The 14,168-nt window shown below is 53.8% G+C and overlaps 3 protein-coding genes across 3 annotated transcripts; 2 read left to right on the forward strand and 1 right to left on the reverse strand.

Moving 5' to 3' along the window:
- Nucleotides 1-7,762: 7,762 nt before the first annotated feature.
- On the forward strand, nucleotides 7,763-9,022 carry PG997_004253 (uncharacterized protein; the record flags this gene model as incomplete). The annotated part of the gene is made up of 1 exon (XM_066808568.1): nucleotides 7,763-9,022. The coding sequence occupies one exon, from the start codon at nucleotides 7,763-7,765 to the stop codon at nucleotides 9,020-9,022; it is 1,260 nt and encodes a 419-aa protein (XP_066672186.1).
- Nucleotides 9,023-10,322: 1,300 nt separating this feature from the next.
- PG997_004254 (uncharacterized protein) lies at nucleotides 10,323-10,769 on the forward strand (the record flags this gene model as incomplete). The annotated part of the gene is made up of 1 exon (XM_066808569.1): nucleotides 10,323-10,769. The coding sequence occupies one exon, from the start codon at nucleotides 10,323-10,325 to the stop codon at nucleotides 10,767-10,769; it is 447 nt and encodes a 148-aa protein (XP_066672187.1).
- Nucleotides 10,770-12,857: 2,088 nt separating this feature from the next.
- Nucleotides 12,858-13,757, reverse strand: PG997_004255 (3-oxoacyl- reductase; the record flags this gene model as incomplete). The annotated part of the gene is made up of 2 exons (XM_066808570.1): nucleotides 12,858-12,892; nucleotides 12,956-13,757. The coding sequence occupies 2 exons, from the start codon at nucleotides 13,755-13,757 to the stop codon at nucleotides 12,858-12,860; spliced, it is 837 nt and encodes a 278-aa protein (XP_066672188.1).
- Between the last annotated feature and the right edge of the window lie 411 nt (nucleotides 13,758-14,168).

The raw sequence follows: 14,168 nt of genomic DNA on the forward strand, positions 1-14,168 counted from the left end.
GGGTGGACATGGGCCACCCTGAAGGGCTCTCCTGACGTCAAGCACTGTCAGGCAGCTCCTGCTCCGCCTTCGCTCGCTCCCGACAAGGAAACCCTAGGCAGCTGTCCCCTACATGCCCGGAAGGAAAGAAAAGAAAAAGCAAGGACGCGTTCCAGATATAGTGAGATGTCTTTCATGCGCCCCGATCTACCTAGCCGCTGCATGCTATTCCAAGTAATACCAGGAGCAAGCGGGCTGTAACTATTCGGTAACAGATACGCCATCGCAAAGACTCACGAGACTATCGACAGTTTCTGTCATGGCTACAACAATCCCATGTTTGGAATGTGGGCGGCAGAGCAGAGCGAGTGGCTGTCTGTCTCTGTCCCGTGGCGCCAGGGTGCGTTATGCTACATTACCGAGGAGGCATTTGCGCTGCTGCCTCTCTTCTGGCTGGCTGTTGCCCATCGTGTTTGCTTCTTCGGCTCCAAGGCCCCGCCTGACCGACTCTTGGTCGTACTGCCAAGGCACGGATATGACTGCTTCTTCCCTTGGAGGGCGCGCAGGATGCAGCAAACCCAGCAAAGCATGGAGGAAGCCCGCATTTATCGCAAATATATCTCCGATGCAGCTTGCCATCTGTTGGGCGCTCTGGAAAGAGGCAACCTTACCGTGTTGGCCATCTCTTGGGAGACCGGGGTCAGCTACATACACGTGCATGTGGCACTCCTACTTGGGTGGTCGTGGGAATCTATCTAGATATACAAAATATTATATTGATATACGCCCATCTTAGTGCCAGCAAGGTCGCGCATATTTCATGTGTGTATGTACATTGCACATATCACACACCACACACCATAAATACGTACGCCAACAGCGAACCGGAGCCACGAACCGAACCCCTCCTCGGAATCTTGTCCTTGGCCAAAAAGCCCGGCCCGGAGTCGACTCCGGAACTCTATAGGAAACTATGAATCCCGTCCTCCCGTATGTCCTTGCCGCCCATGACCACACGCACACGCTCACACGCACGCGCATCGCTGGCTCTGTGTATCGCGAGGTATAAAGATTACATGCAGATTGCGGGACGAAACATATGCGCTGTGTAATTCTAGACTCTTTAATGGCGGCGAAAAGTCAGCATCGTTCTTTCGGCGCAAGCCCATCTATTCTTTGTGGAACAGGGCCTGCTTATCCGGCAAGACAAAGGAGTCCTTCTCCCCCCTCAAGGAAATACCAGGTTTGAAGCACACGACATGCGGATAAGTAGCAGTCAGGCCATACTTTAGGAAGCCTCCCCCTCCTTTTGTGTGTGTGTGTGCGTGCGTGTTTCGTGAAACTCTTCCATGCGTAAGCTTCGGGATGCGAAAGGCAATGTTTTGCGTCCCTCTTCTCGTGGTGCATATCCTACTAAATCTTTTTCCCCCGTTCTTTTCTTTTCACACACAATCGAACGATAGAGATCGTTTGGTTCAACTCGTTTTTGGCCATTGGGGACTGGCATGGTCGTGCTCTTCCATCCAGGAGAATCTGAACTCGCACAGGAGAGGCATCTGATTCAAGCAGGAGTCGGCCAGGCCTCTCGAATGAATGTGCCCATGAAATCCTCCTCGGTGTGTTTGTGGTTATTCTTTCAGAGCATCGCGCACTCTACGTGTACGTGCGGGAGCTGCCCCCTAGTCAATGCATCGTGGCACCTCACCTCCATATCAGCGCGGGGCATGCTGTTACTTACCTCTTACCATGTGCCTACTTATTTGCATATGTTCCTTACTTGCCTACATCCTACATATTAACTACCTAGGTCTATATATACACTACTTGCTTGCTTGTGGAGGGTTAACCAATCTACTTAATCGGGGGGCGTAACCCACCGCTAGTCTTGACCCTTCTAGCCCCCTGCCCCCTGCCCCCTTCACCTAGAAGCCAAAAGAGGCAATCAAGACAGGGAAACGATCTTCACTGCAACGCACACTTGCTTCTTCTTGCAGCCAGCCAGCCAGAAGTGCGATCTGCGAGCTGCCGGGCGCCTGGCGCCTCGCGCCTGGCTACCTACATAAGTACTTAACCTAATCACTCAATACCTACCTCATCAGAAGCAACCTTGCAAGAACAGGGCTTTCTGCTATTGGATCTAGAGTAGCCGTTTTCTTAGTGCCCCGCCGAAAAGCCCATTCCCCATTCGTGGAAAACAAGCTTGATTCCTTACTCCTCTGGGTTCTCTGGATGAATGCTGTTTCCTATCGCGAGCGACGTACTTGTCTCTCCTTACTCGGTCACGTTTCAGGTCGCATGCTTAAATTGGTGGTGGCTGAATGGCACGCCTACCTGTCGACCTGCCAACCTGCCTGCTGCGAGGACAGAAACATTTGGTCTACCTACCTACTTAGTACTTACCCTTGCTCCCAAGCCATTTCTACCTCACCTTCAATCTAGGCAAAGTTGGTGCATGCTTTTGGGTGTCGAGATCATTACGTCGTCAATCCTGCATCATCCATCCACGACCTATCTTGGTTGCGCGGCCGCAGCACCAATTCGGAACCGGTGCCTACCTACGTCTAAACAATGGGACCGCGCTCACAGTCGCGGTCGCGGTCGCTGTTGTGGCGGTCGGTCTATACTAGTCGTACATGAGGCTCCTGCTGATTAGCATCATGACGAGATGAGATGACAGGGGACTCGTTCGTTCGTTCGTTTGCTTTGTCTAGCGTTGGGCGAATGAATCTCTGGACAAGTTCTGGTCCATTACCGCAATCGGAAAACGTTCCGGAGTCTCGCTCCCAGAGTATCGGGTCGCTTGTAAGCGAAGCAAGGATTAGCGTGCGATTGACCATGGGAGGGCATGCTCCTCGCGCACCGAGCTATCACCATATTCTATTATCCCGACCCCAACTCAGCAACCGAGTTCTCTCGGATGGAGATCTGCTTGCGCGTTGTCTATTCATCTAATTAGGCCATCCCTCTATCCATCAGGTAATATATATACCTCTTATCTTATTTGTCTCTTCTCTTCGCCAGCCTTCGACAACCCACCCTGTCGATAAGACACTCGGCCAGGCGGCATCCAAGACAAAGACTCCAACTTGGCGAGGTGGGTTTGGACCCTTGCTGCTTGGATCGGTAACTGAAGGTACCACAATAGCGTAGCATCGTTCTTAGTTGCCCAGCCTAAGTATGTACATACCCTGTCGAAGATCCAAGATCCACGGATACTTGATACTTACCCTGGTGCCCGGGATTGCGAGGGGTCCAAGTACCTCCCTGCTTGCTTGCACGATGCTATTATGCATACATGCATACATACCCACAAGCGTTCAGTGCCTCGACACTCGACACGGGGAAACACTGGCTGGCCACTTTTCGATGACTCGAAATGAGATGTGGACACAAACCTTGGTACAGCGTGTGCCGCTCATCATATTCAGAGGTTCAACCGGTGCTTGATGATTCATGAGGTACTCGAAAGGTTTCGCCAGGCTTACATGCATGATGGGGAGCAAAAGACAGCAACACAACTGCCGGTCTGCATTTGCATTAGATATGTTGGTGTCGACTGACCATACGCAACCCCGGTTCGATGCTGGGCCTTGCCATGATCAACACATCCCACTTTGTGGGTGAGCTCGCCTCCTCGCCTCCTCGCCCCTCGGCGAACAAATTTCCTTTGGCTTCCCCACGAAGACGATTTGGTGATTTATACCCATATACCCGAGCAAACAAAATGGTCATGGATGAAGGGCATGCGCCACTTGGCCAAACGGGCATTTGGCCAACATGCTTCCTTCCCCAGAGTGGTAGTGGCGGGCGGGCGAGCCTGCCTGTCAGCCCAGCCAAAGTTGCTGGCTACTGTTGAGGCGTCGAGCCAAAGCAGCTGGTAACATGTCAACCATGTCGCAAGGTTCAGCTTTGGGTGACATGCAGATCATTGCTAGAAGTGAGTCAAATCACCCTTGACTGGCAGGACTGGTAACTGTAGGGCACCTGTCACCTTGAAACCGTCCACTCACCAATCAACAAGTCCATCGGCTCAGAGATCCGAACCAGGCTGCTGGCCAACACACCTACAGCGTCCAGTATGACCGCTTCTTGGCATTCGTATTCTTCACTCGATATGGGAGACCAGAATACGCTGTTACGGTGTCGCAGGGCTCGGGCGCGTATGTGGCGTTTTCGAAGCGGAACAGGCCTGGTCTTTCTCTCTAATGGCCAAGTCGAAGCCGAGAGATTGGGTAGGAGGTTAGCATACGATGGAGCGAGCGAGCGAGTGAACTTGCTGGGTCGCATGCCCAACAAAAACCCTACTGCCCTGTCGTACTTGGTGTATGATATGACGATGATGATAAGCAATGCGACGATGGAAATTATCTACATGGTCAAGAGTCTAAACCCAACTTGACGGTCTAAGATCACTGCACGCTGAAATGTCTAGGTAGATTAGATCTACACATGAGACATAGGTTACGCAGTACCTTGCCCAATCGAGATGCGGCGAAGCTTGACCCTCGAGGAAGGTTAAATCCCCCCCCATCTGTCTGTAGGCCAGCATATATATCAAACTTATTACACTAGTATACCATTCTACGTAGGATATAACGGTATATATATTTTCAGATGTAGTCAGAAATGATGGAAAAGGTGGAAGCCGAGGTCGCCGATGCGCCAACGAGTTGTTCGCTGCCTGCTGCCCGATCAGGGTCCGCATACGAATCAACCAGCTCACAAGTCACTGATGCTGATATCAATCAAATGGTGCATGTCAGTGAGGATGGATGCATATGAATTGTGGGCTGCATACATGCAATAGCTGGCCTGTTACTGGGTGCCCCTATGTTCTTTGCGATATTTGCAGCAGCAACAGCAGCAGCAGTTGCAGCGGCACGCACTGACTGAATTTAGCTTCACAGCCCCTGCCCAGCGGCAACGGAGCTCCGAGATACTTTATGGACAAGTAGAGAGTATTACGAATATAGATTATTTCCAAACGTCGGATGTCTTCTAGGTCGACCTACCAAGTGGGATTGCTCAGCAAAGGGGGTGAAAACCATGACTACACATGCGCAGAGACTTAGTCAATGAGGAGGAGAGAACGGACCATAGTCAGGTTCCTCGTGTACAACTAGTATATATTAATATACACAAATAGAACAGACGGGATGAACGGGGATATCCAAGTTCAATGACTGGCCCACTAGTAACGGTAGCTAAATAAGCACGGTTAATCTATAGGTAGCGTCGTTCAGTAGTGCAAGGGCAAGGGCAAGTGCAAGTACAAGTGCAAGTGCTGGCGGGTGTGCCTGAGTGCGCTAATATCGAAAGTACATGCGCAGTGTAGGGTAGGTGTGATGGACGGACAAGTGAAAGGAACGATTGATTCGATGCTAGGAGGGGCCCGCCTCTAACTTACATGTACCTTCTTCACGGACTCGTTTTCGTCGATTGCGCACCTCGGGTGAGAGCTGAGGAGGGTACATACGAACGCTCTTGTAAACACAGAAACGGCCAGAGATGATGTGATGGTGGAAGAACACACAATGGTACCTCGGCATCGTACGTAGATCGGGTGGGGTTTCCTCCTCCTCCTCCTCCTACCAGTGAGATTGATTGATTGGGCTGGGCTACACACACACAGACACAGACTCACTTGAAATAACCTCAGGATTGACCTAGGCTTGGCCTACCTAATAAGGATAGGCAGGAATTGGAAACAAAAAGGAAAAAGTTCCTGGACCAACCTGCATCAATTGATCCGTACTGGGCTAGGCCTGACTTGGTCTTTTTCGAAATCTTAGTACATACCTAACATGGCAGGTAGGTTTCCTGTTCCTCTTGCTCTCATACTTTCTCCCCCGAAAACTCACCTCCTCCCACCCACTGGTGCCTTACCTGCATGTAGTTTAGTCTCCTTCCCATTCTATAAGCAGCTCGAATGGTATCATGGGCCTCAGTCAAGCAAGCATCTATCTGGCATAGGGTTCTGTCAATTCCAGGCCTGGACGCACGTACTCCGCCGACTCTCTTGTCGCTCCGTGCCGTTGCTAAACCACAGACAGCCAGGTTACGATGCGACAGGGAGACGGGAAGACGGCGTGGAGCCGCTGCTACAAAGTATTGTATCTGCTCGCAGAACGCGCTCTGCTCCCATCATCTGGGTTTGTTACCCCGTCACTGTCCACGTGATGGGTAGTGCTAGTGCTACTGCACAAAGGTTCAGCTCTCCACCGAGTCCGTCCCCCGTCATGTCCCTTAGGACTCTAGTCCAAGCAGGTATACTGATCCTGTCATCCACATCCTCTCTGAGCTTGGAGCTTGAACCACTTCGGGTCCGAGTCTCCGCCCCCATCGAAACTCTGTGCCCGACTGACGGAGTCCTCAGTGTCAGCAGCAATGCGGTTGGTCGAACTCTCCGCTTGCTTGCTGCATCCTGCACTGCTCGAGGCAATGCGGCCACATCTTGCTGGCCCCTGTCAAATCCTCCACTGTCTGGGAACTATCTGGGCTCATGACAGGTACCCTGGGCCTCTGACAACGCGACCCTACTCGGATCGCAAAGAAGGCTCACGGGAATCGGCTTTGATGTGGCTCCTGCGCAAGTTACATTGTTGTCCCGCCCTCCTTGCAGCCCCAGTGGTTTATTTTATGCATATCTGTTCCCCATGCACAAGGTCCACCAGCACCGCACTTGTTGTTGCCCGGTTCTATATTCTCTAACTGCCCGAACTGACTGGGTGGCTGACATGGGCTCGCTGCCGCAGAGTCGAATCCATCCCTACCTTGATTCCTCTGACACATACGTCTGCAATGGGGCTCAGTCAGGTTGAAGGACCTTCTGCCTGTCAGGCTGCTCTCAGCCCGGTTCAAGCCATTCCGCTCTCATCACAGCCGGACACGTTCGACTTCAAGTGAGGATCGACGGATGGGCCAGGTCGGGCTTCATTCAGCTTACAAACAAGTCGTCTGAGCGACTGCCATGTGTAATCGCTCGCCATCCATCTGCAAGTGCCACACACGCACATTTCGCAGGCTCGGCATGCGTGCTGGGATGACTTGGTCGACATGCTTCTCACCGTTTCCCTCGACGGACTAACTCCCAGATCATGGTTTTGGCGGCTCTTCGACTGACAGGCATCCTGGATCCTGGCAACCCTGTCCGTCAATCACCCACGCTACCTACGATAACGACCTGGCGGAGCTCGTCTTAAATCCGCCTTGCGGGCCGCTGTCTCTGTAGACATGCCCATCCGCGTCTGGCCCTGCCTGTTGCTCTCCAGGGACATGAGCAGCGGAACATGCTCAGGTAGCGTTCTGCCGTCTGCAGCAGACCTGGTCCATCCCCTCTTGTCCTTTGGGCAAATCAGGTTTTCTCGTTTGCATTTCCTAATCCAGGCCCTTCGCAGTCCAAAGTAGCACTCCCTTCCTTTTTTTTACCCTCGAGGATGCAAGCATATCCCTCCTCTCTTCGCGACGCTCTCCCACTTCGAGAAGCCGACTTCCTTTCGCTTTACTTTCCCCGATGTTTCTCTTATACAAGAATGACATATGATCCTCCTTCCCTTCAGCATACAGGGGCCCACTCCATCATCCATTTGCGTCTAGCTTCTAGTCTTATATCCCCACAAACCTTGTACGACCTCTGCCTTCCGAGGGTCTCACTTATACGAGCTACTTTATTACTACCCCGTCCGCCTCCAACTGCTCCCCTTTCTGCTGCAATGCTCACTGTCGTTACACCCCGGGTTTAGGTCTCAGACTGCAAACATTTCTGTCACATATCGCATTAAGAATGGCTTCCCCCGCCAAGCCTCGTCAACCCCGTCTTCGCGCTTCGTGCGATGGATGTTTCCTGGCCAAGGTCAAATGCTCCAAGGCCAGGCCTATCTGCTCACGATGTCTTGCGTGTGGCATCGAGTGTCGCTACTCGCCGTCGAGTCGTGCCGGCAAGCCTAAAGCAGACGTCAGTAACAGCAGTCATGCGCATTCCAGCACCGAAGCCAACGATATACCCGGCATGGGAGACGACAAAGCCATGCTGTATGCCACACCCACTGCCCAATGTTCCGAGCAGATGTTCAGGCTTGATTCTGGCTGGGCTACGCCTCCTACCAGTGTCGACGGTTCCATGAGCAGAAACCCCTCCATATCGACAGGGCTGACGTTACTTGGAGTCGACGACAGAATCATGGGCGAGCATGATGGTATGCCAGCTCCGCCCGAGATGTATGCTTCCACAATGCCGTGGACACCCCCTACAGACTTATCGTGCACCCAATACGGAGACGTCGCTGTTACCGCCGCACACATGCCTGGGGCACATGTGCGGTCGCAGTCGTTCGACATGACCATGCCTACTCCCATGTCCTGGCCCGATCCGAGCACCCACGACATGATGGCTTACAGTCAGATGCCGACGCCTGCGAGCATGTCATCCAACTACTTTCCAAGCCCAACCGCAACGCCGAGCATGAGACCAGCGCCTACCCGCCATAAATCTTCATCCTCTACAATCAACGGTGGCTCTTGCACATGCTTCACGGCGTGCCTGCAGTCTCTCCAGGCTTTGCACAATGCGTCGTCTCCAGCTACTCCTCCCTTTGACCTAGTCCTGTCCCTTAATCGCAAGGCCGTGGAAGGATGCGCGGCCATGATGGCATGCCCAAAGTGCATGAGCCGGTCTGGCACCCACACGGCTGCTATGCTTCTTGCTACCGTGATTGGGAAAATCACCTCATTCTACAAGAATGCCTCCCACACTTATTTCGACACGGGGAGCATTGCCGTCAACAACGGGAGCCCCGGTGGCCCGTTAGGTTTTACGTTGGGCGTATATCAGTTGAATGGAGAGGACGGCCGATGGTTGGAGCTCGAAATCTTGGCAAGAGAGCTTCGCAAGTTGGAAGAGGTCTACGCGAGGTTTCGCGAAGTCTGTTCCGATCTGTCTGAGGACCCTGAGGTTAGCCGGGCCATGCTTGGGTACCTTGGACACACGCTCGGATCCACGCTGGACCTTGTCAGTCACCGAAAAGGCGACATGACATTCGTATAGCACGTTTTACAAGGGCAAGGGAGAAATTCAAGTTAAGCAAGCAAGCTGAGATGACCATCTCAGCATTAGGCGAGCTGGCAATGGGGTCCCAGCTTGCCATTGTCATTCATTGCACATCATAGCGGAGCGAGTACGGCGCCTCGGGGAAAGGTTTGATTTTGGAGAGCATTCTAGAGCGCGCGGTTCTACTAGCGACACGGGAAAGGGTCTGCGGAAGAGAGCAGTTTGGCTCCTTGGGAGGGGTGAGTTTGAACAGGCTACCTGGATGGTGCTCAGGACAAGAAGATGACGGCCCATTTCTGTTGCTGGCGTCACCATGGGCGAGCTCACGAATGTCCCTCTTCCACCCAATGTTCTTGTGTACGACATATCACGATGCACATGACTGACGGGTAGGGCTAACTGCTAATCGACGGCATTTGGATTTGATTTTGGGGGATTTGGGCTTTGTATCTGCATCACTCCCTTAGGTTACTACACAAATGAGGAACATTGTATGTTTCTGGGTTGCACTCTCGCAGATCCGAGGGGCGGAATGGCTTTGCTGAAATCTCGCAAGAATATGGTGTGTTTATTGGAAGAAGCCTTTGGGAGCGCACCCCCATGGTGACACACAAAGTTCCGCATGCCATGAACATGTAGCAGGTGGCGGAACACGGATCCTGAAGCATGTTAGCCTCATCAAGCGATACGATACGAAAGACAGTGTCGACGTCGGTCTGGCTGGTGAGCGTAGATCTGACCAGTCGACTGAGCTCGCAGCCCACCACCATGACGCATTCATACCCTTGCGTTCTCGCGCGCACTTGGCAGCTTTCCCTGGAGTTGTCCGATATCATCGACTAGCACTAACTATATAGTACCTGTACCTAATAATATCTAACATGTGTGCTACCTGTAGCCACGGTCTGTATCATTGGTCCGTCGTACGAGCTACCTACTTACTGCCCCAGCCAGCTTATTCCCAAATAGGAGGTACCTACCTTCAGCAAGCTGGCAAGCTGGCGGAGGAGCGTCCGGGCAGCTGACAGCTTCCGCCTGATGCCCAGGGCTGTTGGCCTCTCCAGTCACCAGCCGACATGCCTTCCATTACGGATGGAGTGGCGGCGTTCCGGCTCCCTGGCATGTATGCATATGTATGCCTGTACTTCGATGCAACACACGTTCGCCCGACTGACCAGAAGCAGGCCTATCAACCACGTTGGATACCGTCATGGACAAAATCGCGTTGTGCTGGCTGGTGGCTGGTGGCTGGTGGCTTGCAGCTGCAGCTCTCACGTTGACAGAGGGTCGAACCGCCATGCACAAAAGACAAACGGGCATTTGCTCCAACGCCACCAAAAACGCCCACAGACGGAACGGTCGGCTGCCATCGCCGTCTTTGCTACAGTCTGTACCACCCTCTCCCACCCTCGCCATGGCTACGGAGCTGTCGGAGACCATTGTCGTTCCCTGCTCCCCACGCCCACGGGCTGGTCTCGGTTCTTTGTACGACCCTCCTTCCGATGAAGCTGGCAGGCAAGAACGCCAGCCTGAACTGCTGACATCAGTCCGCCGCTCCCGACAGCTGAAGGTAGCCGCGACGCCTTGGAACAAATATATCGCCTCCCCCACCCCCACCCCCCTTTCCTCCACCACGGCTGAGGCCTGGAGGACTGACAGCATACCATGCCCCGTCCCCGATTGGCTTCGCCATATTATGGCTTCTAAAATGGTCCGTGGAAACGTACTATTCTTCTCAAATTGATGTTCTACATGCTGGCCACAATCTGCGAACTGGCAAGCCACTGGCCCTCGGGCCCGTATCGTCGTCATGTAACTATCTCAGCGTTTCACAGCAATCCCGGATCTCCCCATGGCAAGAAAGCCCTTACGATGCGTCCGCCCTTTGTTCCCGTGACTCTGGATCAGCTATTCGGGCCTTCGGGGTTGGACAACCTCGTAGCTCCTGTACTGTCTCGCAATTCGGCGCCTCGATTGCACCGCTCAGCGGGGTCATGGCCACCACCTGGATGCAGCCTGTGGAAGTGAACTGGTGACACAAGTGGCGGCTCTAGAGCCCGATGGCCTGGGATTGACCGTTGAGGTTCAAGCGCAGATTCAGCATCCAGCCGACGAGAGATTCCCCAAACGGACACTTACACTGAACGCTATGCAGCACTGTAACATCTTAAATCTTGTCATATGCTGCAAAGAGCATGTCTAGGATTACTTTGTTTGCGACTATTTGCCAGCGCTGCAAATAATCGAGACAAACTCATGTCGACTCTGCATTGACAGATGCCATCGTCCAGTCCGCAGATGCAATCGCCCGCTGGACTGGGTGATGAGCAGCTCCGACATAGCCTGGGCGAAGATACCGACCAAACGGAGATTTTGCTTCTCATCCCTGCTTGACCCCCATCCTGGCCTATAAGATGCATCTGATTCCCGGTAGCTTGTCGTGCGACAGGGAGTCGGTAGCGATGGTAACTACCGTTCCTACAGGCGAATTTGTCCATGGACGATACTCTGCTAGAGCCAAACCCCCTTTTCTACATATTCTTGTCTTCTGGGTGAGTCATTCATTCCACCTTGGTCGTGGTCGCGTCTGCTGGCCGAGTAAGAGATCAGACCAAAGGCTGCTGCCCACTAACATTGAAAGTTCCAGGCAACTAAGCCGGACCAAACCATGAAACCAACTTAATGCGCGTGTTCTCAGAGTGGCCACCAAAGCCTTGCTCGCATCCTCATCATGTACCCCACGAAGCATGTTGGTCCAGCGTATGGAGAGTGTGATGGACCGTCCTATTTCGGGGCCGGCGGGATTTGGCCAAGAGGGAATAGCGCCCACTAATGGGAAGGCAGCGGACCTCCGGATCCCGCCAACACGGCTATGCGGACAAGTTGGTTCTTCACTGGTTTGGTTGAATGTCACTTGCCTCGGTATTTCCTTTTTCTTGGCCGTGTCACAGCATGCCCACAACACGTGGCAAGTCAACCCCGATCTTCGGCATCTTCACCAGCCACTCGTGGTGATTGGAGGGACAGCGCAGCGTGGGTTGGGAACGGGGATAAGGCTCTTCTCCACACCCCTCGATGGCGAGCAATGGGCTGGGGCGAGCCGGAGATGTAATCCCTTATCGGGCCTAAGGGAATGGCGTGCATGGAAACGGTAAAGGGCCATTGGCTGGGCCTGCTTGGACACCACCCAGTCATGGTATCGACAACGAGAACTGCATGGGATTCGGTGTGAACTCCATCACGGGGCTTCTCACGTAGTTCGCTGTGCGGGTGAGAGCCATGCGGCTTATTATACATGAAACCAGTGGTGACATGTAGGCCAAGCAATAATGTATTGACTGACGGGCGATCAGTCCTTGGGGTTTCGTGACAAGACTTACTTCGCATGGCACAAGAAGCAATACGGCGAGCAGGAAAATGCGAGGCTGTGTATGTTGACGCCGAGGAGAAAACCACTTCACAGCCATGTAAATAATCATCAAAACTAGGTCATAATGACGAAGCGGGTGTCAAACAATCTTCAAGCATGGAAAAAGGATCTGTTGGGAGCACGTTTTTGGAGCCGAACGCCCGTCTACGAAACACAGCAGCAATGCAAAGACGTCCCCATGATCACAAGGAATTTCTTTGGTGGTTGATTTGTTCTTTTTGGTGAAACCAAGAATAACTATTGTTTTTACACGATACGATAACCCACTCAAATGATGCCCATCTACCCTTCCGGGACCAATTCCTAGATAGGGGGTGTTGCCTTATAGTAATGAGGACCCACATATACCACTCCCTCACTGACCGGCCAGCCAACTATGTAATGAAGTCTAAAAGGAGAAGTTTAGACACCACCACCAGAGCAGCGGATGACTTGGCCTAGGGTCGTGTAGTTTTGTATTAGCCTGTGTCGGCAGCAATGAAAAGGGGGAGGGGACTTACCGTTGATCCATTCGCCCTCTTCGCTGACAAGGCAGTAAACGGCCTTGCCGATGTCCTCGGGGGTGCCGACGCGGTCGAGAGGGCAGAGCTTGGCAAGGCCAGCCTTGATCTTGTTGATGTCCATGCCCTCGTGGCCGCCGGGGACGTAGTGCCACGAGTTGGCGTCGAACATGTCGGTCTGGATGCCGCCGGGGGCGATGGCATTGCAGGTGACGTTCTTCTTGCCGCAATCGACGGCGAAGGAGCGGGTGAAGCCCTCGACGGCGGCCTTGGATCCGGCGTAGAGGGCGTGGTTGGGGATGCCGGCCATCTGGGCGGCGATGGACGAGGTCAGGACGATGCGGCCGCCACGGCTGCAGTGCTTGAGGGCGTTCTGGGCGACGAAGAACTGGCCGCGGCAGTTGAGGTTGAAGACCTGGTCGAAGAGCTCGGGGGTGACCTCGGTCTCCTCGCACCAGACCTCCATGCCCGAGTTGGAAACGACGATGTCGATGTGGCCGTAGTGCTCCATGGCGCGGGAGAAGAGCGAGGCGACCTCGGCGGGGACCGAGATGTCAGCCTGCATGGCGACGGACTTGGAGCCCAGCTTGGCCAAGGCCGAGACGACCTCCTCGGCGGCGGAGGAGCTCTTGGCGTAGTTGACGACGACGGAGGCGCCGCGCTTGCCCAGCTCCATGGCGATGCCCCGGCCGATACCGCGGCCGGCACCGGTGATCAGGGCGACCTTGCCGGCGAGGGGCTTGTTCTGGGTGAAGTTGTTGTCCATGGTGGTGGAGGGGATGTCCTGGGCGGAGGGAGCCATTTGGAATGAAGACTTGGAAATGATGGCTTAGAGCTGTTTGTAGAGATGGGGCGATTGTGGCGAGAGAAAGAGAGACAAAGAGACAGAGAGATGGGAGTTTGATGAGGTGATGAGCAGCGGCACAAGAGTTGAGCCGACCGGAATGCCTTTATAAGGGACAGGGGAGGTGGACGTGTCTTGGGGTCTCCGGTGGTTTGAGGGTCGTGTTTGGGGAAAAGTGCCGGACGGACGACGGACGACTGGCTGGGCAATTACGGACGGACCGTAGGCGTAGGGACAGGTCGGATCTCACAGATGTTTTTGTTCTGTGGCGAGAGCCCGAGAGCGCCCTTTGGCAGGGCAAAACGAGCCGGGCGCAGGGCCGGGATGCATTGCGATGGGACGCGTTGCGTTGCGATGTAAGGTGCGTAG

The sequence above is a fragment of the Apiospora hydei genome (assembly GCF_038363865.1).
Source record: "Apiospora hydei strain CBS 114990 chromosome Unknown utg000004l_segment0_segment0, whole genome shotgun sequence".
NCBI lineage: Eukaryota > Fungi > Ascomycota > Sordariomycetes > Amphisphaeriales > Apiosporaceae > Apiospora > Apiospora hydei.